Here is a 26,840-nt window from a genome sequence, read left to right on the forward strand (position 1 = left end):
TTGGGTCCTTCTCTCATACAAACAGAACAAAGAGCTTGGTCCTACCAACCGGTGACAATTTAGCAACCAGAGGACTCACCTGTTGGTCTCTGACCTCTATCTGACTGATAGTAACACATGTTGGACTGGGGCTGCTCCACCACCCAACAGGCAGCCTCCAGGGAGCAGAGGGCAAACGCTGGTGGGCCAAATTCCCAATGCCACCTCCATCGGGATGATAGTAACAAACAGTATCTGCTGAGGTCTTCCTGTGTGTCAGACACTGTGGCTAAGACCCATTCCACTGCCTTCTGTCATCCCACATGACATTGCTTGTCCTGACTGAGAGGTTTTATTGACTACTAACTGCCCAATTATAACCCCAGAGACAATCGGTTCAACTTTATAACAAAATTGTATTATGTCCAGTTCTATTACGGTATCATTGGCTGCCACCCATGCAACCTCTAGAAACTTCTTATCCATGTTGATTGAGGGACAGCCTTACACAAGAATTGGGATGGAATTGACACTAATTATGAAGCAGATAGAGATGAAGGGAGATAATGTGCAAAGACAGACAAGTAATTTCCATGTAGTGTGAGAAGTGCTTCCATGGGGAAAGTTCAGGGAAAGCACAGCCCTGTGGAAGAGTGCTATTGGAGATGGGGGTGGGCTGAAGAGTGGGTCTGAGTTGGGGACACAAAAGATTGGGGGATAGGTGCTCTAGAATGAGAAGGAAGTGTGTAAAGGTCCAGGGTAAAGAGGAAGTACATCATGTTGCGATTTCCAGAGCATGGGGGTAGCGAAAAGAAGTTCAGACTATTCTGAGAGAAAAGAGGAGCCCTCCTGTGTGAGGACAGGAGAAAAGAGGAACCCCTTATTTTAATAAATGATATTAAACAGACCTGATTCATGCCTTAGATAAAGCCCAGGTTGCAGGATGGAGCAGGGATGGATTAGAGTGTCAAGTGTAGAAGCAGTACCACGGTGGTCTGAATTAGGGTAATGGCAGTGGAAACAGAACAATCAGGAGACCGAAATCTTCAGGGGTCAAAAGGTACAAACTTTCTGAAGATGTAGGGTCCAGCATGGTGACCATGGTCAACAATATTGTATTATATACCTGAAGTTGCTAAGAGTAGATCATAAAATTCTCATCACAAGCACTGGGTATTACACTATACGTTGGCAAATTGAATTTAAATAAAAAAAAAAGCTCTCATCACAACACACAAATGTGGAAGTATGTGAGGTGCTGGATGTTAATTAAATTTATTCTGGTAATCATTTCACAATATAAACATATATCTGCTTCCCTTCTCAAATCATTACATTTATACACCTAAGACTAATACAAAGTAAGATGTCAATTACATCTCTATTTATTTATTTATTTATTTATTTTTTTAATTACATCTCAATTTAAAAAAAGGAAAGAAAAGAAAAGCCTTTAGGTGCCAGGACTTGGGTCAATGACTGACTGGATGTGAGGCTGTGACCAAGGATGACATCAGTCCCAGGGCAGTTAGGTAAATGGTGATATCAGGAGTAGCAGCAAGTTTAGAAAGGAAGCTGGTTAGGTTTTACTTTTTCTTTTTTTTTTTTTTAAGATTTTATTTATTTATTCATGAGACACAGAGAGAGAGAGAGAGAGAGAGAGAGAAGCAGAGACACAGGCAGAGGGGGAAGCAGGCTCCATGCAGGGAGCTGATGTGGGACTCGATCCCGGGTCTCCAGGATCACTCCCTGGGCCAAAGGCAGACGCTAAACTGCTGAGCCACCCGAGATGCCCAGCTTTTAGTTTTTCTTTATAGCAGGAGCCAGGTCTTCCATGAAGCCCACTGCTGGAGAGAGGAAGTGAGATAGAATATAAGAGAAAAGAGGAAAATATCTCCTCCCTTTGTGGGGAAAAAAAAACTAAAGAAACCTACTAGGGACCATGGGTATTTATAAATTTAGTCTGATTTTTTTCTCTTTTCTTTTTGGTGCTAAGTAATATCTATTCATTAGTAGAAATATTAAAAGCATAGAGAAGTGTCACCAGGGCTGACCTATACATGGGGCCGGCCAGGCACAGTTCTGAGGGCACATGATATTTTAGAAGCCCATGAAATGTTTTCAGCTTAATCGCTTCTGAAATCAGGAGAGGGACACCCGGGTTGAATGTCTGCCTTCGGCTCAGGGCGTGATCCTCAGTCCAGAGATCAAGTCCCACATCAGGCTCCCTGCCGGGAACCTGCTTTTCCCTCTGTCTATGTCTCTGCCTCTCTCTCTCTGTTTCTCATGAATAAATAAATAAAATCTTTAAAGAAATAAAATAAAATCAGAAGAGAACCATAAATAGGATAATAATGAATATATAATAATGAATCCAGTCTGGATTATATTCATCTTTATAACAATGCAGTCAAAACTATAAATTTTAGTACAATTTTAAAGAGGAAGGGATCCACAAAGGCAAAAGCACCTAGGTCTCATGAAAGTCATAAATATGGCTGTGGTATAAATAAATATCGATCACTTCTAACTCTATAAATCTCTCTCGTGTCTGTATCTATTAGGTCTGTGTCCACCTGTCTGAATGTCTCCCTATATATCATCTCCCCAGATCTCCCCATCTCAGGTTTCTTCCTCCACTCCCAATTTTTTCAGTAGTTCAATAAATTGTGTTAACCTTGTCCTGAAATCTACATGCCTGCTCAGTGGAGTGCAGATGCTTTAGTCTTTCTAGGGGTAAATTATAAAGGAATAAAAAGCTTTACAATTTCAGACCATTTGACATAGAACTTTAACTTCTAAGAGTTGATGCTGAGGAAAGAATCAGATGGAATTACAAAGATGTTCATCATAGAGCCATTTCGGCTAAAAATGAAAACATCCCTAAATATCCCGTAATAAGAGTCTGGTCAAAATAATTATGGTTGATCCACACAATGAAATATTAAGCAGACATTAAATAATGATATAAGTATATATTTATTGCTGTAGGAAGACAGTCACAATATATTAAATGGAAAGAACAGAGTATTTCAAACAATATAATTTAATCTCATTTTATGGGAAAAAAATTACCAACCAACCTATCTTGGTGGCAGGATAATGGACGATTTATTAGTTTTGCTTCTCCACATTTAAAAATATTCCAACGATGCACATATATTACATTGGATTACAAAACCATGAAAGGCATGTACTGTTTGATTCAGGATCCATTAGGAGGCATTCACTAAGGAAATTATTAAAGATGCAGGCAAAGATGTAGCCATAGAAATATAGGTCTCCTTCATCATCACTTGTCCCCCTCTCTACTGAGTCATTCCTATATGCACATAAACGTCCTATAATTTCTACCATCATTTAAAAAAAATTCATTTGACTGTAACTTCCCCTCCAGCTTCCACCTTATTTTTCTACTCTGCTCTAAAGCAAACCCCCTTTAAACAGTCACCTACACCAGTACTTCTCACACTACGAGGTGAAGGACCAGGTCATTTTTCACTTCTAATTTGCTGACTGGAAACAGACCCTCCTGAAAAATAAAATAAAACTTAATCACTAGAAAAATGCTCATTAATTGAATGCCGTGGCCATGTCAAAGCGCTACAAAGGTTTCCGAAGGCTGACTCTGCGCTACCTCCCTCGCAGCACACCCCGGACCATGCTGTGTGTCACTCCTCTGTGTTCACCGTCCTAATCTCTGTACCCTCACTTGCCTTTACCCCCTCCAGTCAGGATCTCTCCCCACCACCTGAGTGAAACTGCTCTTGCTCAGGTCACCCCTGGCCTCTACTGATCGTTGCTAAAATCAAAGATCAATTCTCAATCCTCATTTACTTCCAGCATCTGCAGCGTTCCATACAGGCAGCTTCTCCTTCACTTCCAGCTGAACTTTCTCTTGATTTTCTTCTTACATCCCTTTGATTCCTCTCCCAGTTCTTTCTCTTCTCCCCAAACAGCAACTTTTGGGCTATTTCATGGCTAAACCCTGGAACCTCTTGGATGCTCTCATCCAACCTCCGCTATAAATAGTTCCGAGGCTGACAATGCCCAAAGGTAAATCTCTGGCTCAGAACCATCCCCTGATATCCAACTATAAAATCAACATCTCCACTCCACGTCTAAAAGGCATCTCGAAATTAGCATAACTGAAACAAAACTGGTCTTTTATGTTCTCCATCTATCTCAATGACAAGTCCATGCTTCCGGCTGCCCATTCTCAACTCTATTTCCCACCTACGTTCAATCTGTCAAGGAAGTCCTTTTGGTTCTACCTTTAAAATATATCTGGAATCCAACCGGTTTTCAGTATTTCTACTGCCAGCACTCTGGTTCCAATCACCGTGACCCCTCAACCTGTTTACCATCATGGCATGTAGGATAGTCTAATGATCTACAGATCACCCAAATGATTCTTTCAAATTGTAGGTTATATAATGTCACATATATGCTCAATCCACTGCATGGTTTTTCTTTTTACTCAGAATAAATACTAAATTTGTTACAGTGGAGAATGTCTCTACTCTCCAACCCCACCTTACCTCCTGCTACTCCCCACCTAGTGCTCTCTGCTCCCATCACATTGTCCTCCTTGCTCTTCACTTCCTAAATTGGACACCCCTGCCTCCAGGCACTTAAACTGCGATTCCCTCTTTCAAGAAAACTCTTGTCCCAATGCTATCTTGGCCCACTCCCTCCCTAGATGCATAGGTTTGTGATAAACACAGACCTTTCAATGAGGCAATGCCACGCATCCTCTCTGTTCTGATTTTTCTGCATTCCACTTCCCACCATGCGGCATGCTTCTCTCTTTACTATTTTTTTCTCCAAGTAAAATAAATATATGCAACTTAAGGAAAGAGACGGTGTTCTGTTTTACTCATTGCTACAGCCCTAGTACTGTTAATTAGTATGTGTTAATTAAGTACATTTACTGGGCAAATGTTCATCCAGGTGCTCGTAACAAAAACAAAAATTTGTAAGCAATGAAACTGCCTGTTGATAAAAGACCCATACTTTCATAAAATGGGTACTATTTATATCTATATCCACAATGTGGCCCATATGCATATGAAATGAAATACTATTAAGCTACTGAAAGTTTGAACAAACTGCAAATGAATAAATTCACTAGAAAGAGGTCTATAAACACATTAAGTGAAAAGAATCAGGTGACAAAGCGCCAAGGATGATATTAGCTCATTTTTAGAATAAAATCAAATAGGAAAAATCGTTGAAGTATATGCACTAAGGTAAATTCCTAACCCCAGACAAAAACGCTTTAACTGATCAGGAGCAGTCAACCCACGAGGCCTTAAATTTGAGGTTTTCCTCTGATACCATTAATGACACAGAAAAGCAGCAGGATTAGTTCTGACTTGGGCAGGGAGAGATGGGAAATGAAGTGTGTGCACTCTTTGGTTGGACTCGTCTGGGCTCCAGTACAAAGCAATTCCTGAAACTATTACATAGCCAATAAAAGCCAAAGAACCATTAGAGCTGTGTTTGTCGGGGTGGGAATAGGTATGACTTGCAGAAATGTTAAATAGCATTTGGATTTAGGCTTGTTTCTTCTTCCAAGTTTCAGTATGATTTAAACTCTCCTGTTCCCAAGTAAAGAGGGGAGAGGCAGCTGCTTGAGCCAACAGCCCCGCCACATGACGGGGAGGCAAGAGCCACCAAACCCAGCCGAGAGAATCAAGGTGGGAAACGACAGTGTGAAAACAGCTAGGCAGGGAAGAATAAAGCCAGAGGATTTTTTTTTTCTTTTTGCCATTTCCTTTATCTGTTCTGGCAAAATTAAGGTTTGATTCTTCTCAAAGAACTCTTTGCTGGCAATAAAGTTGATATTTCAAAGGAGGAAAAAATTCAGAGTGGGAAAATCACATTAAACTAAATTTTACACTCAGAAGGTGAGAGCAGTCATATCTGCAGGGCAGGAAACAAGTCCTCGGTCCATGCTGCAGGTCTCATCACCAGGAACCCCTCTTAACAAGGTCTTTGGGCATTTCTCTTGCACAGAATCCAACACCAACCTAGGTTATACATATCCCTCAAGAACTGATGATGGCAAAGTGTTGGTCAACTTATTTCATGGTTAGAGTCACTATCCTGGGTACATAAAAAGGACTGTGTTTAGCACAGCAGCTTCGGAGCTGGTGGCCCCCTGGGCATTAATGGTTTTATACCAGAGGAAACTAAGGCACCACACAGGAGAACAGACTTATCTAGAGCTGGTCAGAATGAAGCCAGAATGAACTAGAATCTGTGATTTCTAATGCTCAGTCTAGCACTCTTATCACCCCAAAGGTAGCCATTTAACCACAATCCAAATTACCATGAAGGAGTTCAACAGAGATTCCCAAACTTAGGAGAGGAGAGCCAGCTGCCTAAGAATGAATTGGCGAGTTCATTAAATATACTGATTTCTGGATTCCATGGCAGGAATTTATATTTCCCAGAAGCTCTCCCAAATGAATCTGATGCACAGCCACCACATTCAGAAATCACTGCCCAAGTTATACAAGACAGAAGAGCAAAGAAAAAAAAAAAACCAGCAGATATCTATTAAAAAAATGCAAGTCATTCTCCTTACTCTATGAAAAAACATGAAATATGCAATTATAAAGCTCAAAATAGCTTCTTCAGAAAAAAAAAAAAAAGATTCACACTTCTAAAGATGCTCAGGCCACAGCTGCAATCTGTTCTCGTGGCCAAACCCTTGGAAAGCCAAATTAAGGGAAGCCACATAGGGCTTGACTGCTGGGATTCAAAACTGTGTGTCCTCCTCCCTAGAGGCAGAGGAATGACCCCACTCCAGAGCTGCACACGTGCAGCTGGGATTGATCTACAAGGAGTCAACAGCTTACTTTCTGGCCCAAGGCAGCCATCCCAGGAAACATGGCTCCTTTCAGGTCCTAGCTGCTGGGCACACCTGTGGAGGAGCAGCTCATGGGCTTCTCTGCATCCTCATTCTGGACTGGTTAAAGTCCGCCCTATTTCCCACATCCAGGGGGTGGTGGCTAGGAAAGCAACTGCAAGCTGAGAGCTGTCTGGAGGCAGTTGGGAATACAATAAATTAGGAAGTCACACAGCTGTGTGTTCTGAAACACAAGATTGAAAATAGATCATTTTTTTCCTCTTTGGGGAACATACTGTAGTGTTGATATTTTCTGATTCAAATTTGGACTCAGTAGGCCTTCTCACTAAATTATCCTGAGGAGGAAGAAAAGGGGGAGGACTGAGGAGGCACCCTTTTGTATAACTCATTCTCACTTTATTTTAAAAAAATGCTGTTTGCAAGGTTTCAGGGTAAAACGGAAAGTTCATAAAAAATTTAGTGATGTCTGAAAAAATATTTTTGCAACTGACCCTAAAGCAAATAGAAAGCTACTCTATTCATGCAATAAATACTTATTACGTGCACATGATATGTAAAGCACTGGACTACAGGGTAGGGTGCGAAATGGATAAATTCTGAGTCTAGTGCTCAGGGAGCTTATAGTCTGTGAGGAAGACAAGACATTTTAAAAACTGAAAGCAGTGGTTTACAGGATTGTGTAACAGTTAAGAGTAAAGAGCACAACAGCATCCCACAACAGCTAACTGTATCTAATTGCCTGTGTGACCCCAGTCTACTTAACCTCTGTGAAAGGCCCGGACCCCTGGTCTGTAAATGAAGATGTTAAAAGGGTTAGCAACGTACTGACCTCAGGGAATCACCTGCCATGTAGAAGGCATCTAAAAATGGCAGTGATCATTTACATTTTTAAAAATAAATTCTTTCTACTTATCTTTAAATCAGCAAATGTTTTAGCTGTTGCTTTTTTTTAATGAGAGAGAGCAAAGGTGCATATGAGTGGGGGGGCTGTGGGTGTTGAGGCACAGGAGAGGGAGAGAGAGAATCTTAAGCAGGCTCCACACTCAGTGCCTATGCAGGGCTTGATCTTACCACCCTGAGATCATGACCTGAGCTGAAATCAAGAGTCGGACACTTAACCAACTGAGCCACCCAGACTTCCCATAAATTAGCAAGTGGTTTTTTATTGAAATTCAAGTGCCCAGGGCTGGGAGACTCCATTGGCACCTACCTCCTAATCTACTCTAACCACTAGGAAAACCTCTCCACCCAAAGGATGAGAGGTTGTAAAAGGCATCCTAATGTGTCCTGTCCTCTGATGCCCTCCCAACCACTGGGGACTCCCTTGAAGGGAGGAAACACCTCTGTGGGAAGTGAGTTAAAGACCAAAGCTGGGAACATGCTTCTTAGTTTTGTGTGTTTTCGTTTTAACTCAGGTATTTTGATTTTAAAATCCTCACAGGATAGCATTTCACCACTATTTCAGTGCAGTTGGGCATTCTGATTGCTGTCATTTTAATTCTTTGCGGTCCACTTTATCCTACTTTACCATGTATTTGAATCTTTGGGCCCTCTGCTTACACTTTCTAATTTCATGCTACCTTTCCAAATTACTATTCTACTTTTACAGCATGCTAGGACCTTTCAACTTGTGGCCCGGTATATTACAATCCTACAATAAAAGCTGAGGAGGCTGATTAAACTATTGCTTTGGGAAAAGAGCTTGTGGGCCCAAGCCCAGGATATAGAACTAGGGAAAGGTAGTTTTACATTTTACATTTTGGGGGTGAGACTACTAACTTTAAATCTAGAGTGATTTAATAGATGAGAAGTGAAGGTATCATTCATGCAAATGGCTTCTTTCATCTACAGGTATCCTGTTACTTTTATGTCTTCTTTATAATGTTTTAATTTATATAGGAAGCTGCATGTCCTGAAATCCATAGTTTCTCATGCATATAACTACTGGATTCTAGGTAAGCCACATCCATAGTGCTGCAAAAGAACAGAAGGAAAGGTGGGCATAGATTTCATCAGCACACACACCCCTGACCTGCACTAGGTGGCTGTCCGGTAGCAGCAAGCCTCTCTCAGACTTCCGGCAGTTGAGTATTCTAAGCCAGGCTCCCAACACTGCTTCCATGATGATGCCTCACCCTGCAGCCCCCAGAAACTTCCCCCCCACCGCCCCCCGCAGCTCTCTTGCGAAGCCTCCTGCTAGGCAGGGCTCCCAGTACCTTTGCTCCACCTAGGATACAGCTAGAGCTGGATCCAATTTATTTATTTTTTTTTTAAGATTTTATTTATTCATTCATGAAAGACACACAGAGAGAAAGAGAGGCAGAGACACAGGCAAAGGGAGAAGCAGGCTCCATGCAGGGAGCCGGACGTGGGACTCATCCCAGGTCTCCAGGATCATGCCCTTGGCCGAAGGCAGGTGCTCAACCGCTCAGCCACCCGGGCTGCCCTGGATCCAATTTAAAATAATTTTTATTCACTTCTTTTTCTTCAAATTATATTTAAGTTTTTTCTTGTCATAAAAAGTTTTCATATTTTAATAACAAGACATGTGAATGTGTGTCTGGGGCTGCATGCATGTGCCTGCGTGTAGAAAGAGAATGAAAAAGCAAATATGGAAAATATTAACACAATAGGTAAACCTGGGTGAAAATTGTATATGAATGAGTTCTTTGGACTTCCTTGCAAAAAACGTTTTTAAAAAAGGAATATAATTTTATATCCATTCACTTTTCACTATTCTCCTTATCAGTCCTTTCTTGCCAATTTCCCTTCCTTATTCTTCCAAATGAACCCCACAAGCATTCTGTGGAGTTTCCATCTCTGTTTCCTTTGGCACTCTGGAATGATATATGAGCCGATGCACTGATTTGGAGGAACTCACATCTTTACCACAATATGGATGTATTCTTACCAGGAATAAAACATTCACTTATTTATTTATTTAAAACTTGAATATCTTAGTGAAGTCTTACAGCTTTCTTCACATATAAGTCTGAGATGTTTTCCATTAGGATTAATCTGAAGCAGTTTACATTTGTATGGACACTACTAAAAAGAATCTTTTGTATCCATTTTATAATTAACTAATTACTGCTGATACATGGAATGGCTACCAATTTTCTGTTACCCACTAAGCAGCTACTCTTCTGAACTATATTAATTCGAATACCTTTTCCTTTGCTCCTTCAGGAGTTTCTAGATAGATAGTTTCATTATCTATAATTTAAATTACTTTTTTTTTTCAATGAACTATACGTCTATTTGTCTGTGTCACCCAGATCAAGGAGAAATAATATTGATGAATATTAGTGTTCGATAGCACCCACTCAGAAGAGGAATCAAAATGGTCATCCAAACCTGATGTTTGAGATGAAGCTGGTGGAAAAGTATTGCTATATGGCTGGAAGGAAGACAGTGGGCATCTGTGTTCTTTCTCTGTGTCTGTCTCCCTTCTTTATGAGGTTGGGCAAACCTCCCAGGCTCACCTCTCAATCTATAACCTCAGAGAGATTATAGAAATGGATGCTGGTCATTCCCAGCTACTTATCTTCCCAGAAATGATGTAAACAGGAGTAAGTGCTAAAAATGCCTATGATTAAATATGAATTATTTTCATCCATTTGTAATTGAAATGTGCTTGAGATATTCTTTTTTAAATTGCCAAGTATAATTTCTCTCAGCAATCACTTTCTATGGTGATAAGGATTACCCTATGATTTTAGAAGTATCTACAAGTACTGCCTTCTGAAACACCAACAAATCGCCACAGAACTTCAAATTCTTAAGGCAGTCACTAAATGCACAGAGTTGACTTTGCTACAGGATGAGATACATCTCGGTGTCTCTAAATCGGTGCATATTTCAGCAGTTATCTCCTTCACAAATAGGGCATTTTACAGTTAAAAAAACACTCTAACCTATATTTCTTCATCTAATTCTGAGCTGAGAATGATGATGATGGTAGTGGTGGTGGTGGTGGTGGTGGTGATGACATCCCCAGGTTACAAATGGGAGACTAAGGAGCAAGATGACTAACCATCTTGACAAAAGCCCTTCCTTAGATCAGCTATGCCAATTACCAACCACTTCTGATTCTGAATGCAAGAATCTTATATTGGGCCCTCCTGTCTTGTGATACTACTACTATAAATCCTGATACCAGCTTTATAATTATTGTAAACCCTACTCTCAATAGACTTTTATACTCTCTCCTCCTGACATTTTTAATTTGGGCCAAAAGTGGATATAATCTTCTCAATATAGGCTCAGGCCTCGAACATTCATTTTATCTATTTTTGTTTATTTTTATGTTAAGCTTAAGGTTAAAGTAATATGAAAGCAGAAGTTAAAAGTGAAGATTCAAGACAGAGTCAAGATCTGAGAGGCTTCAACTTTCCATTGAGCATGGGTATAAGCTAGTATTAGGAAAGGGGGGGGGGAGTCCCTTAAGGGGCTTAACTGTTAAAAACTACTTTTCTTGAGTTTTCTTCAGCCAGAATGTTCTAAGAATGAAAGTGATGGATGGTACTTCTCAAAGTACAAAAACACCAATGTCCCAGAGTTAAGTGTCTATTCTAATTGCTGCTGTACTCCAAAAAGTTCTTCAGATTGCTCATCTGTGTTATTTTTACTTGCTAAAGCAGAGGTGTCTGGGTGATGAATTATACAAGGTGTTTCACTCAGCACCACTGGTGTGTTATAATAAATATTACCACTGAAAGACAAAGTAAGGAAATGCTGTGTATTTTCATAGTGTGTGATGTAGATTTCACTCTTGTTTTTTCAAAACAGAGAAGTAGTTATTAAATTTTAATCTAATTATATATAGTCAAATAGGTGAAGATGGCAAAACCATTTCAGGGAAATATGAAAACTTTAATCACAAATGTACGTCCGCTCTGCCCTTCAAAATACACCAGAGAATAACCCACATACAAAAGCATAATTGAGGACGTGAAAAATACACATTTGCTAGGGGAAAGTAAGGTGGTGGAGCCCTAGCATCTTAGTGATGAGAAATGAAATACATTATAATCAAACCCCAATTGCCATTTTTCCGCAACCTTTGATATTGTTACATTAAAAAAAATACTAATGCAGCCCCCAATTCCCAGTAAAGGCAGAATGACAGAGGGCTGTAATCTGACTTCAATTTGTCATAGTTTTCTCCAGCAGTAAGGAAAATGCAGAAGAGAGCTTTGCAAGTAAAGGGACAGAATTAAGGGCTGCAAGTAGCTATTTTTCCTATCTGAACAGAACCTCAGTTTTCTTTAGCTACCGAGATCATCCTGTGGTCATATACTTAAGGAAGGCTGGTTTCATGCCCAGTCTAAGGAGCAGCTAGTGACTGATCCTGTTCCCCTTATCAGTGACTCGGTTAGGCATAGGCACAGGCCATGATGTTAGCTCATGAGACATGAGAGAAATTCTGCTGATGGACTTTTGGAAACATTTCCACACATCTAGAAGAAACAGCTTCTTGTTCCTCTGGACCATGTGATGATATCACCATTTTGCTGCCTAAGGACAAATCTTATACATCAAGGATAAGAGAACCAAAAGGTAGAAAGGATTTGGGTCCTTAATGACATTACTGAACATTTAAATTAACCATCTCTAGGACTTAATCTAACTCTGCAATTACAATATTCAATAAAGGTTCTTCTTACATAAGCCATTTTGAGTCGGGATTTCTATCACTTGCAGCTGAAACCTCCTAACTGCTATCCTGACTGGGCTGGGGCTAGAGTGAGATAAGCCTGTCCCTGGTCCTGGCCCCGTACATTATCACACTCACGAGTTCTTGTCATAGCCAGAAGACATAATCTAATTCTAGAATTTTATGCCCAGGACTAGAGCATTAAAAATCCTTCTATCGATGTCCGTGGCTTGTAAAATCCAAGCTCCTCTGTGTGGCAACTCTTTATGATTTAACTCTTGCTTTTTCTATTAGCATCTCCTCCACTTGCCCCCTCAAGCTATCTGCTTTAGTTGCATGGAACCAGAATTATCTGAACCTCCAACTCTTTTTCACCTACATCTCACTGCCTGGAATTTTTAACCGCCGCTGCCCACCATACACATACCTGTGCTTACCTGGTTATTCTTTTCATGTCTTGATTCCACATACTCAAGTATCTCCTTTTCTGTGTCACACCTCCAAAGACTGTCCCTTCCTTAGCCTGTCCAACTTCCTGTGAGCAGAAAGAACCAACCACTGCCTCCTAGTGACACTAACATAATTTAAATGCAATGTTCTAAATGACAATGTATTTTCTAATTATTTGTTTCTGTGAAGGACCCTGCAGTCAGCAGGTAGGCTGCTTGAGGTAGGAGTGTGTGTTCTACGTCCATGTCATCAGGGATTAGATCCTGACTCATAGAAAAGAAGCCCTGGGGATCCCTGGGTGGCGCAGCGGTTTGGCGCCTGCCTTTGGCCCAGGGCGCGATCCTGGAGACCCGGGATCGAATCCCACGTCAGGCTCCCGGTGCATGGAGCCTGCTTCTCCCTCTGCCTATATCTCTGCCTCTCTCTCTCTCTCTCTCTCTCTGTGTGACTATCATAAATAAATAAAAATTTAAAAAAAAAAAAAAAAAAAAAAAAAAAAAAAAGAAAAGAAGCCCTGTAAATACTGAATAAATGAATAATGAATGAGAGACAAAAATTAGTATCCTAGCTCTACTAGATACTGAAATATGAGATGAGATGCTACGTATCCAAAAGGTAAGTAAGTAAGCTATTGTGTGTGTGGTTTTTTTTTTTTTTAAGATTTTATTTCTTTATTAAGGAGAGAGACAGAAAGAGAGAGGCAGAGACATTGACAGAGGGAGAAGCAGACTCCTCGTAGGAAGCCTGATGTGGGACTCGATCCCCAGACCCAGGATCATGTCCTGAGCTGAAGGCAGATGCTCAACCACTGAGCCACCCAGGCATCCCGTAAGTAAGCTATTGTGTCAGAAATCAAGTTTTCCTTTTATCCTTCAACAACTTACAGTTTTAGGGGCAGTGCTATAATAACACAAACAATAGTCACTACTTTTTAGCCTTAGGTAAGAGTGAGGTATCTGCCTAAGGACTTCACATCTATAGCAAAGATCTTTGCATTTGTCTGTGACATGCCTCCCTTCTTCTGTCCCATACTCTGACCCTCCATACACACACAAATATACTTCTTCTAAAGACTTGCTCTTCGTTCTACTTCAATCCTGTTCTTTGAACTCGGGCTGCCAATTAATTATATTACCCATGCTATGGGGATCTATGACCATATTCAGGTCCATAGGTATTCTTTGTGATTTTTAAAATTGAAACTAAGGGAAAACAAGTGTCTTGCTCTCAAAAGGGCCTCATGGACAAAGCAGATTACAAAGAATAATTTTTGTCAGAATGTAGAGAGTGAAGAAACAAGAGTCATTGTTCCAAATCCTGGTCCCAGCTGTTACTTAAATCAGAGCATTCTCCTTCCGCCGTCGTGTAACCTGCAGTCTGCTTATGGGAAGTCAGATTCTATCACTCGCAAAAGAAACCATCTATCTTGTAACAAAAAAAGCACCCATTATTTCATTTAATCCTCCCAACAACTGTGTCCAGCAGGATTATCTTTACAAAGAGATAAGGAAGCAGAAGCTCAGAACAGAGAGGAAATATGTGTCCAAGGCGTCCAATTAGGTAGCTGATCTGTGATTCAAGGACGGGTCATCCAGGTGCCGAAATGCAACCACTCCACTTTTCTGCTTCTTTCTACACTATTCTTTGGGCTTCCTGAACACTGATTTGAGCTCAGTGATCCCAGACAATATGCAGTAAGTGTTAAGTCTTGTCTTCATTAATAAACATAGAAGCTATTGATCTTGATTAACTCCTGGGGGTGTAATAGGCTTCAATTAAATTACCTTGATAAAGTGCTCTAAGCATATACATTATCAGATATTGTTGTTTATACCACACTATGAAACATTTGCCTCCTGCAATGTTAATAATTGGGAAGCAGAAAAATAGTGTTTTTAAGACTACTTTTTAAAAACACTATGCATAAATATTTAGTATCAGTAATTTAATTGAATATTAATATGTGTGCTCTGGACACCAAAATATAACCAGTATTTCAGAAGTGGGTTTCCTCAAAAGATGGTAAGTTAAATTACAAGACAAAGCAATTGTAGAAAACGGAATCTTTCTACTTTTGTATATGTCCTTTCCCTCAATCAGTTAGATTTTTAATTGGTATTTCTTTGATCTCTGCTCTTGCTTATAGATCTAGCACAACCATGATCTTCTAGGTCGATTATTGACACAAATCTGAGAAGGACTGTGAACTTAAAAACAGAGAAAAGCAGACCAAAAGCAGACCAAATAGACCAAAGGAAGACGGATTTGTACGTGAAGCTAATTTTCCTCAGAAGAAAAACAGATATTTCCCTCAACATCAGGGTGCACTCAGATTTGTTTTCCATATTAGTAACTTATTTAATATGGCAATGGGCAAAAGGCAATCTATTAAAAAGCAATTTTCCTCTTACTACAGGGTGTTTTATCATTTGATGTCTAGCATTCAATCAGAATGTAGCGATCCTTTAATATTTTATGAGCAGAGAATAACTCATTTGGGCATGTAGACTGCAGAAATGTGGAGTCCTCTGTAAGCCTTGCCAAACGTCCAGAGTGACCTTTACCATGCAAGTAATAGGCCAACCGGAAAACTCAAACTCTCAGAATATTGGAAAAATTATGCCTTAGAATAGATAATGGGCATTTAAAATAAATATGCAATCATTTATAACTTATGGTAGAAGATATTGGTCCCAAATCATTCTTACACTTTCTCAAGTGCAGGCTTCTGGGGGACAGGGGCCATATCTGATTCACTTTTGCATCTGTATTGTCCATCATAGTCCCTGGCACACTGTAAGTAATCAATAGATTTTTATTAAACAGATAAATACATGCATTTGTCATCTGGGATGAAGGGAGCTTGCCATGAGTATGCCAGGCCCTAGGAGACAAAGCCCAACCTCGCTGCAGAGATGGGACTGACTAGGTACTAAATGAGCTGTAGTAGAAGGCTGGAGCCCTCTCTGCAGCAGAAGGTGAGATATGGAATAATATATAGTGCAAGAACAGCCTCTGGGGCACCCCAGGTGAGATCCCCAAGGTGTTTGCTTTCATCTCCACTCTTTATCTCAGCCCCCAGGAATGGGGCTCTGTCCTCGTTCCTGGCTTCATACCGGGTCCTCAACAGTCGGGGAGGGCTGCCTGGCACCAGCCAGAGGTCAGTCCCTATTCTGTATCACCACCATCACCCTCCTACCCAGGAAGCACAGAGCTGACATTCACCTGAAGACATTCACCTGAACAGCACTGTCTGCTCAGACTCTCGTTGCCACGCCTACCCCACCCCCAGCCCCTGCCCACCGAGTAGGGCCCCACTGACATGGACGAGGGTCTGAATCAGATCCACATCTGCCCTGCCCAAAGCCTAGAACTTAGCCATCTTTTCCAAGGTAGTCTCCCTAGGCTGAATACGCTCTGTTCCCAGAGCCCTTACCAGCGACTAAGCCAAAAATGAATACAACTACCCATACCATCACCCCAAATATTACCAATCTACTTCTGGGGGAAATGTGGAGTTGTAATAACACAATGAAGTTTGCAGGCACGTTACCCAAGGACACAAAGGTCCTATATGGTAGAGACAGAACCCAGCTCCCCTGTAGTGCCAGCATCCTCCCTCCACTCCCCTGCATCTTTGTTCTGGGTTAACTTTTAGTGTGACAGATACATGTCGGCTGGGCAAAGGAAAAGAGCAGAGGCTGGGTGTCGTGGTGAAGCACAAAAGATTACACTTGCTGCTGCCAACAAGATGAGAACTGATAGCCCAAGCAGGCCACAAGGATGGGGACAATAACAAACACACGACAAGCCCCAGCCAGGGACAGCCTGACTGTTGTCCAGTCTCTAAAAATCCTAGACGGTCTTGTAATGCTTCTTAGCAGGTGGTTTCCTGCAGGTCCCCCCATAAAATTGAGATAAACATGAAACACAGTTATCAGACTGAGGAATTCAGTAGGATTTGCTTGATTCAGGACTTTAATCCTTCAACCAAATAAACAGTAAGCTAGGCAGCAGATGTAAATCTCATCAAATTAGTCTGACGGAGAGTAGGAGGGAGAACTCAGGTCAAGGATGCAGGTAAACTGAATTAACCTTGGTGATCCATGAACCCGAGCAGACTGATAAAGAAATCTCTCAGGTCAGGCTGCTACTCTTCTAATACAAAGATGCCCTAATTTGGGCTCCTAGGTAATGAACTTTCTTGGCGGTTCCATATCAGTTTTTGCTTCCTTTCCCCCGTCTACCCACACTGGAGGACAGCGTTTGCTGGGTTTGATCAAACAGACTCAAATTGTTAGTTTTTCCTTATGAAGTTCTCCATTTTCTAGTTTACCTGAGCAGGACCTATAGTCAGGTAAATAAAGCATAACCCCCTCTTCCAATGTAATCATCGGATTCCTTTCCATTAATCATTTCAGACCATTATTTTAAGCTCCAAGCAGGTAACTGAATATTTATGCCTTCACAACACCACTATACACCCAACATCTCTGTGGTATGAACAGTCTTTCTCTGGCACCCGTGTTATTAAGCCTACAAGGGAAGATTTATATGTGTGTCAGTTCTAGAGATGTTGGAGGGAATGGAAGCCAGCCACTTGAAGGAGGCTCAGTGTTGACAATGACTGCAGGCCAAGTTAAATCAGATTCATCGCAACAGGTTCAACTCAAATTATACCAATGAGCACAAGGCAGGAAAATTATCATACCCCCTTTATCTGGGTGTCCTCTCCTAAATTTTGTAATATACGTAGGAAAAAGAGCAATGAGCATATCTCTGACCACATTTGTCATGATCAGCTACCCATTTTCTTCTATAATTCCTTCTTTCTTAGAGAAAGCATTCTAAACAAGTGAGATACTGGGAGCAAGAGAATTTTAATAAGGTATTCAATTTCTCTTTAGAGAGAAAAATCGTTTCAAAAGAAAGAAAAGAAAATGATCTACTGTTAGGTTAAAAACTGGAATTTTAAAAAAGAAATCCATTGATCTTTTTCCTTAACAGATTACTATAGGTAGGGCTGTTTTAATATCTTTTCATGTTTATAATATCTGAAAGTCAGTCATAATACCTGCAAATTTTTCCATTCTTGTAGTTTTTAATAATGCTTACTCCCAGGACAGACATGCAGAAACACATACACTGCAAACCTGAACCAAAGAATGCTAGGTCCACGGGGGTTGCCCATGCATAGCACCTCGAGAATTCTTTGTGTCAGTCCAGGCACAACCCTGGAAGCTGGGTGCCTGCCAAGCGTCATGCCCGTGTGGGAAACAAGTGTTACTTACGCAGCTCGCCCACTTTTAGGATCTCACACAGCATCTTGGTCAGCTCTATGCTACTGCGGCCAAAGGGACATTCGTGCTTATCTTCCCGGCTACTATTCTCAAGCACAATCTGCAAGTAGAAAGGGAACAGGTCAGAACGGGATGTCAGTTTGTGGAAAACATCAAAAACACTGGCTTTGTGGTAAAAGAGACATAGATCCACTTGAGATTACCAAAGTCAGGCTTAGGGCCAAAACAAAATTATACTCTGAGTATATTCTCAGTATAGAGCATGTAAAACTCTTATGCTTTCCAAATCTCCTAAAACTTTCCACCCTCTAAGAGGGTATTTTTGCTCATCGGTTATACTTGCGCAGAAGTGCCGATGGATGGAGAGTTTTTCAAACCAGGACAATAAAAACCTGTTACTGAAGTGGTAAGACTGCTCCCTCCTGCCCCTCTCCAGTCACATCTTCCCCTTTCTGGAGAGAGCAGTTCATTGCACTTTCAACTCCTACATTTTAATCATGTATCTCCCACATGGGTGGGTCCATGTTCTTACAGGATCTCACCCCTGGCATTAGTTTAAAACTTTTTTGTTGTTGTTTTTGAGAGAAAGAGAGAGGGAGAGTCAGTAGGGAATGGGAGGCAGAGGGAGAGAGAGAATCTTAAGCAGGCTTCACACCCAGCTTGGAGCCTGACATGGGGCTCAATCTCATGACCCTGAGATCATGACATGACTGAAATTAGTCGGATGCTGAACTGACTGAGCCATCCAGGAGCCCCAAGCCCTGGCATTAATTGACCAGAGCATGCCTAAGGGACATGTGACACAAACAGAACCAACCAGAGTTAGTCCCTGAGATTTATCATACAAAAAGAGAAAATAAAATGGCCCAATTGTGCTGACAGTACCCAAGAGGTATGAGCACAAGAGCTACCTGAATGCAAGCCTGCAATAAAATTTTAAAAAGCAAAACAAAACAACAACAACAAAAAAAAAAAACAAGCCCAAATGCAAAGGAAAGCAGAGAGGGAAGGCAATGGGAGCCCTGGCAGCACCTGAATGGCTGGTCCCACTTGTTCCTAGAGCAAAGCTGCTTCCCTGTCCTTACAGTTTATCTGCTCAAATCCTTCTTCTGAAAACTCTTTGGTTGGTCCAATAAATTCTCCTCTATCCTTAAGATTGTCTGAAATGTTGCTACCACAATTAAGGGAACTATTGCACACATGGATGAAACAAAAGTAAAAGCAATAGAACTGTGTTTTACAATTATTAAACTTCAAATTCATATGTTGACAAAAGGAATCACCAGCTTATGCATCTCTGGAGCCATCTCGAATACAGTTGTCTGCTACCTCCTCTCAAGAGCTATACCATCCTGAGTAGGTGCGTGTCTCCCAATAGCATCTACACAAATGCTGTGCAAAAACCTATGCTGTTTTACCCCCTAGACTATGAACTCTTCAGTGGTGGACATAGTGTTTTCTTCATTCCATCAATAACAGTCATGGAGTACCCATTATCTATCAGGAAGATGCTCCACAAAGTAGAGACTCCTCGTGGAGCAGTCATTCTAACTGAGGAAGACAAATGAAAAAATAGGTAATTACAGTTTATCACAGGTGCTATGGGGAAAAAAAATAACTAGCTGAGGTGCTAAAAGAGCAACAGGAAAGGCCTGAGGAGCAGAGTTTTGATAACCAAGTGACTGTTGGGAATCCAGGAAGAGAAAGAGGTTGCCATGTCAAAGTCCGGAAGGAAGAATGTAGGGATCGAGGACAGTGACCCTGAGTTGAGCAGGATGTGTCTGGGACAGGCCAGCACACCACCTAATCTATAATGTGAAGGGATATGGGGTTGTGCAAGGCAACACTTTGGGTTGCAAGAGCCCGAGTGCAGGGAGCAGAGGTGAGCCAGGGCCCCTGCCCCGGGGTTTCCATGAGGTGTCACCCTAAGACCTAGAGATGCTAACCACGAGGTTTAGGCAGGCAAGTGACATGAGTGACACAGCCTGATTTGTTTTGAAAATATCTGGGAGTACAGAGAATGGATAGAAGAGAGGAGAGGAGAGGAGAGGAGAGGAGAGGAGAGGAGAGGAGAGGAGAGGAGAGGAGAGGAGAGGAGAGGAAAGGAAAGGAAAGGAAAGGAAAGGAAAGGAAAGGAAGAAAAAAGAAAAGCAAGCAAGCAAGCAAGCAAGCAAGCAGGCCCTGGGCAGCATCCCTGGCAGAGACAAGGGTGGCTCAGACTGGGCCTGCATGGGGCACCTAGCATGGAGTCATAGGGAAGGAGAGGCAGGCAAGGAATGAACAGGAGAAGGATGGAAAGGCTTTTAGAAAAGCAAGAGGAAAGAAAGAATACTTGGAAGGAGAGAAGAAAGGGGGAAGAAGGAAAAGTAAGTGTGAAGTGCTATCTTACTGATACGGACAGGTTCTTTCCCCGCCCCCCCGGTCAGGTTCTAACAGCAAAGTGATGTAAGGGAGCTGCACACCAGGTGCACTCTTTAAAACCAAAGGGGTGGGCAGCCCCGGTGGTGCAGCGGTTTAGCGCCGCCTGCAGCCCAGTGTGATCCTGGAGTCCCGGGATCCAGTCCTGCGTTGGACTCCCCTGCATGGAGCCTGCTTCTCCCTCTGCCTGTGTCTCTGCCTCTCTCGGTGTGTCTCTCATGAATAAATAAATAAAATCTTAAAAAAAAATAAATAAAACCAAAGGAGCCAGATTCTAATAAAAACGTGCTCCAAATTATTTTCTGCACAAACACTATAACACATCTGTATGTACATATATTATTCTATGTGCTGATGGCACCCCAATAACAAACCAACCATTTGGAGGTATTTCTGCAAGCATTGCATTAAAACCTAGGCACAGTCACAACATGGTTTGCATTTTCAATCTCCCCTTCCACTCGATGTGCCACGCACAGTTTTCAGAGCCTCCACCATCACCACTTTTCCCTTCGTCATGATTGTCCAAGAAGTTGATGAACCACACCGTTTTGTAAGACTCTCCAACAGTCTGGAACATATGCTCTCATAAATAATTATGTATTGAATATCATCATGAGCATAACCTTTATTGTCCTTGGGATTTATGATGAAAATTCTTCCCAGTGGTCCCTTTGGGTCTACATGCTAGGAGTCGATTTTTTTTTTTTTTTTTTCTCTGAGAAAGCTGAACATCAACTCCAACCAAACCCCTCCTCCATCCAAGCAAGGAAGACCAGTGGTAAAGAGTCTTCGAAAGGCTCATTCATTCCCTTCTCGAAGTCTCTTCTGGGCAATCTACCTGAGTGCAAGGACTCATTAGGTTGACCCTGAATCCCCCCTTTCCAGTTAAGGGAATTCCTTCTCATTCTAATCAGGAATTCCGGTTCAGGAAGGCAGGAGGGGAGAACAGCTAAATCCCCATCAAACAGTGAATTTTTCTGTTTTAAAAATTTTGTATCTGGAACAGTTAGACATGTATCAAGGAGCAAATCCCGATCTCCTGGTGACAGGGGAATGAATGGAAACAACAGAGCAAGAAGACAACAGAATATAAAGAAAAGACGGAAGACAGGTAGTTTCCAGCCAGCTCCCAGCTCCCACTGAGGACATTCCCCTGCATTTCACATTAACATTCTATTAACATTTCATGAGCACATCAATATTTAATGAGGATGTGATCTGCATACACTGAAGATAGAATTACTGCAGCCAATAAATGTTCCGGAAACATTTCCAAGGCACTGTTTATTAGCAGGCACTAAATTAAGGAGTAATTTAAGTAATCAATATGTAAATCAGCTCTGAGAAGCCCTTCTCTTTACTCTTTAATGTACCATCCGTCTTATCATATTTACCCACCTAAAGAAAAATAAACCCTCCTTCTTGAGCAGTGTCTTTTAGACAAGGCAGACACAAGTCTTTAAAGTTACCTGTGTGGATTTTAAGATCCACATTTCTGCAGAAATATTCAGAAAAGACTATGATTATGAACATTACTAATAAAGTATTACTAGAGTGAGAGATAATTCTTAAACTAGACAGTAGCTTTTTGTTTTAAATTTAATGCGCTGATCTATCTATATTCAATCCCAACATTCTGGTATTAACCATGTTCACAAGAGACATTCTGAAAAGTTCCATTTGAAAATATACCAAGGCATATTTTCCATCTTCATTCTTTCCTCACTCTTTAATTTTAAGACTAAACATACTGGAACAGAGACCATGATGGATGGAGCACAAAAGCCTGCTATTATCACTCATCCTAGAATGTGCCATACCCCAAAAGAAGTTGTTATTGTCTACGTGTCTTGTAAAAATAAAACACCAGATACTTGTGCCATATTAAGCACAAACTGTATTTTAAATACTTTCTGGTTTGCAGGGTATATTTACATAACTTCTATCAATTGATCCCCCAGCAAGTCCATAAGATTGATAAGGAAGGTATTACTATTATTCTCTTTAAGTTCTTGGCACAAGAGGAAGAGTTGACTTGCTTAGATCACAGAGCAAGCCTAGGTCAGTCATAGAGTTTCATTGTGAAGTCTTCCATTTCCAAATCTCTACCTGTGAAGATGGCCTCCACATACATGCTGTCATAAACCCCAATGGATTTCATGACTAAAGAGGTTAAGGAACTTTGATCAATTTCTTCTATCTCACTGAAGTGGGTCTATAAATCCCTGCTCCTCCTAGACAAAAATACAAGGTTCTCTGTCATCTCATTCATCCCCTGAAGATCAGCAACAATTACTCAAGGTGAGTGACCCAGTGCTGCATGGAGTAGCTCACAGACTTTACGTCTCTAAATTTTTAAGTACCCATCTTGAGAGCTCTGCATTTTCTCTTCTCCATTGGTTCAGATCATGAACCTATTTGGCTTGAGCGTTTAAGTGCTAAATAGAAGGCTGGCCACACTCTAGCACTCGCCCCTTCTCTGGCTCCTGGGGCCACCCTTGGCCTCAGCATCACATTGCTGACTTACTCAGCTGGTTACCCCTGACCCATTTGCCTCCACTTTCTTTAGAGTTCTCTTCTAGGGTGAGCTCAATACATTCTGTTTTCCCCACAGCCAAACCTGGAGTGAGAGCCTTAAGGGTTCCTTCCACTACCTCTCTCACCCATGAAGCCTTCTTTCATATGCTGCTGTGACTCTCAGAGTCAGATGAAGCACAGTGGGCTCTTCACAGGCCACCCAAGACAATGTGTGAACATGGACTGCGTTCTCTCCAAAGAGAAGGGATTGTCCATCTTGCTCCGATTCTAATTCAAGGCTGCTAGGAAAACCATCAAACGTACAGAGTCTGAGCAAAACTAGTTTAACTTGTACAAGGCATTCCATCTCTGTGAGACATACAGAAGTTACAGAAAGCTCACTTCCCAGGACTGTGGTGCAATCACAAAACAAAGGCCAAGTGCCCAAAACAGGTCTGATCTACTCGTGGTTTACTATCTCTTTACTGCCCTTCCTCTTCTTATTCCTGTGTGACCCCTCAGCTGCCATCCACATGATGCTCTTACCAGCAACTAAAACAAAATCATGACTGCAGTGAGGCTGGCTCTCTCGGGGACACATGAACATAAGCCAGAGGTTCTCACATCATTGTAGCAGGAGAACCATATAACCATATAACCACTTGCTTACACCAAAATGCAGATAGGAAGCCCCATGGACTCAGAATCAAGCAGGAGTCTTCCACAGGAGGATGTGGTGGTACAAGTGCAAGAATGAGCAAGGACCCTGAAGAATAAGTCACAGTCTGATGATTTTGGCAACAAGTCTCAATGCTAAACCATTATGGCCACGCCAGGACACATATCCTCAGGGTCTTGTCAACCTTACAGGCTCTGTTAAAATCTGTCTCCTGACCCACCAGAGGAAGTGCCAATCTTCTCCTATGTTAAACCAACAACTAAAACAAAAAAACCTCATTTGTATCCATGAAGTTCCCTCTGCAACATAGAAGTAACTCACATTAGTAACAGGATCATAAACACCCCAGAATGGCCCATTAGCCCTTAGATCCCATCACCAAGACCCAGACCTCTTCTGAGGTCAGAGTGTAAGCCCAGCTTCAGGTCCTCTCACAGCAACTTGGGAGCCAGGAGGGAACACTTCTCCTGCGTTTCCCCTTGGTACTGATATGGTACCAAGTGCTAATGGTGATTGGTCCCAGGAAGCCAGAGAGAAGCATTAGAAAGTACACTGAGCGGCCTCAAGGGGGCTGCACAAGAGCTTAATTGTGATCATGAATTTTGAGCAAGTCCATAAAATCAAACAAACATGCTGAACCCTAATAAGATGATTTCAAATGGGCAGAGAACAAAGAACATTACAATTATAGAAAGCATGCCAAGCAGGAAAACAAACCAGAACAAGTCAGAATCCCAGCTGCTCAGCCACCTGATCCACCACCCCCATTCTACAGATAAGGGAAGTGAGGCCCCAGAGTAAACGTACCTAAAAGAGAAAGCTTTAAAGGTGCAGACAAGAGGGCAGAGAAAGACAAGCAGCAGCTAATATTTACTGAGAACATTTATTTCCCAGGCCTCGTTCTAAGCACTTTCACTGATGGTCTCACTGAAGGGATACATTCTATTACATTACAGAAATACTTGCACCATCCCACTTCACAAATGGAGAAACTGAGGCAAAGAGATGTTGTCTCATTTGCCCAATATCACATAGTACGGAAACAGGCCCCACACAGGAACTTAGGTGGCCCCACAGCAGAGCACATGTTCCTACTTACCGATTCCTATCAAAACATACTACACATGCTCCTACTGAAAAAGCGGAGGATGAAACAGTAGCAAAGTTTGGCTCGGGGAAGTCCCTACCATGGGACTCATCCCTAACAGATGCGTAGATACCTCTATGGCTCTGAACAGAAAGGATTTTCCTTGATCTACTTCTAACAGGCTTGGTGACTTTCTGCACGTTCCTTAACCTTAGTTTTCCCCTACAAAAATGGGGACAGGAACACCTATCCACAAGGGTTGTACAGATTACTGAGAAAAAGTGGAAGGTGAAGATCTCCTTAGTGCCTAAGACTTCTAAAACACTCAGTGGTAGAGGTGATTGATCTCCTATTGCTATCAATAATTACATGAGCTCTTGTTCCAGGGTATTAGTCTTCGCTTTACTGAAATATTCTTATAATTCTAGGGCAAAGCTGTTAAAAAAAACACACACACGTAACAGAAAACAAAACTGCTATAGTGATTATTAATCTTGCTTTTTGGCAAAGGAAGGGCTCGGTGGGATAAATATTATTTCTCACTTAGATAGGGTTCATAAGGTTCTTTCAGCATCTCTTTGGAACAGTGGTTCTCAAACTTGAGTAGGCATCTGAATCATCCGAGGGATTGCCAGAGACACAGACCGGGGGGCTGCTCCCACAGAGTCTGATTTGGCAGGCCTGGGGTGGAAATGAACAAAATACGCAAGCAGGCAAACTAAACCATAGATACCCCTGAGAGGCTGAAGGGATTGAGGGAAGGCATGTTACAAAGAATTTTAGAGACCATTTCAAACATATGTTTAGCAGTATACTCAAAAAAAAAAAAAAAAAAAAGCACCTTGCAATTACACATACAGAAGTTCGGTGGAGGAAGAAATAAATCGGATAATAAAACTGCCCATGGTATGTCCAGGGCTAAAGGACAGGCCTCAAAGCCTTTGGACAAGGCCAATGACACCAAGCGGCTGCAATGGAAAGACTGAGTTAAGAGTGTGGCTCTGGGAACACCCAGCGCAGAGTATGCAAAGACTTCAAGAGCTGTTGCCAAGGGCAAAAGAACAATGCATCCCAGGAAAAGAAGAGAAAGAATGTATAAGAGGTCCGATTAGTGAAGAAAACAAAGTAGAAAGCGTACACGGCGAACTGAGATAAATAACAATCTGGACAAATGAGAAGAATGGTATAAAACCCAGCTAATGAGGTGAAATCCTTCCAGAATGAAATTAGGCAATTGCACATACAGAGGCATAATAAAAGCCATAAATATAAAATGGCAAGGAATTGACTGGGTAATGGTGTAGTAATTAAAGCCTGGAGGTTCATAATAGACCTCAAATTGAACATTAATCAACCAAAAAGAAGCGCTGCCTGCACTTTGATGTAGTGCAACCAACGCAGGATGTGTGGAGCACACCAAGCAATCAGAGCCAAGCTCTGCTGAGAAGTCCTCCCTGGGGGTATGGAGTTGGGCAACACCAAGAGGGAAAGATTACGTAAGAGCAGGGATGATGTGAGTCTATAACTGCATAGTGACTCTGTTGTCACTGAGGGAAGCTGAGACATGGGCTCTGTTGACTCTTCAAAGGTCAGAGGCCAGATGGAGTGACTCCCCTGCTGATGCCTACATCACAGAAACAGCTACAAGACCTCCTCTCAGGCCAGGACATGTCCTCCTGGGCCCAAGGATGGTGCAGGCGTGGCCAGCACCTGCAGGCATCACTACATGCTTAGAGAGGTAACATCTTGTTTATTTAAAGCCATGGTTTTCTAACATGAGCTTGTGCTAGAATCATCTGGAAGCTTATTAAAACCACAGATTGTTGGGCTCCGACCCCAGAGTTATAATTCAGTTGTTCTGCAGTAGA

The 26,840-nt window shown here is 41.7% G+C and overlaps 1 protein-coding gene across 6 annotated transcripts in view; it reads right to left on the reverse strand.

Annotated features, from left to right (window-relative positions):
• The window catches only part of ELMO1 (engulfment and cell motility 1), a 526,001-nt gene that overhangs the window by 217,317 nt on the left and 281,844 nt on the right, over positions 1-26,840 (reverse strand). For all 6 annotated transcript variants that reach the window (XM_025464640.3, XM_049093811.1, XM_049093813.1 and 3 more), the window contains one exon: positions 18,260-18,368. In XM_025464640.3, the coding sequence (XP_025320425.1) occupies positions 18,260-18,368 (109 nt within the window). The remainder of the gene's footprint in view (positions 1-18,259; positions 18,369-26,840) is intronic.

This window comes from Canis lupus, chromosome 14 (assembly GCF_003254725.2).
Source record: "Canis lupus dingo isolate Sandy chromosome 14, ASM325472v2, whole genome shotgun sequence".
Classification (NCBI taxonomy): Eukaryota; Metazoa; Chordata; class Mammalia; order Carnivora; family Canidae; genus Canis; species Canis lupus.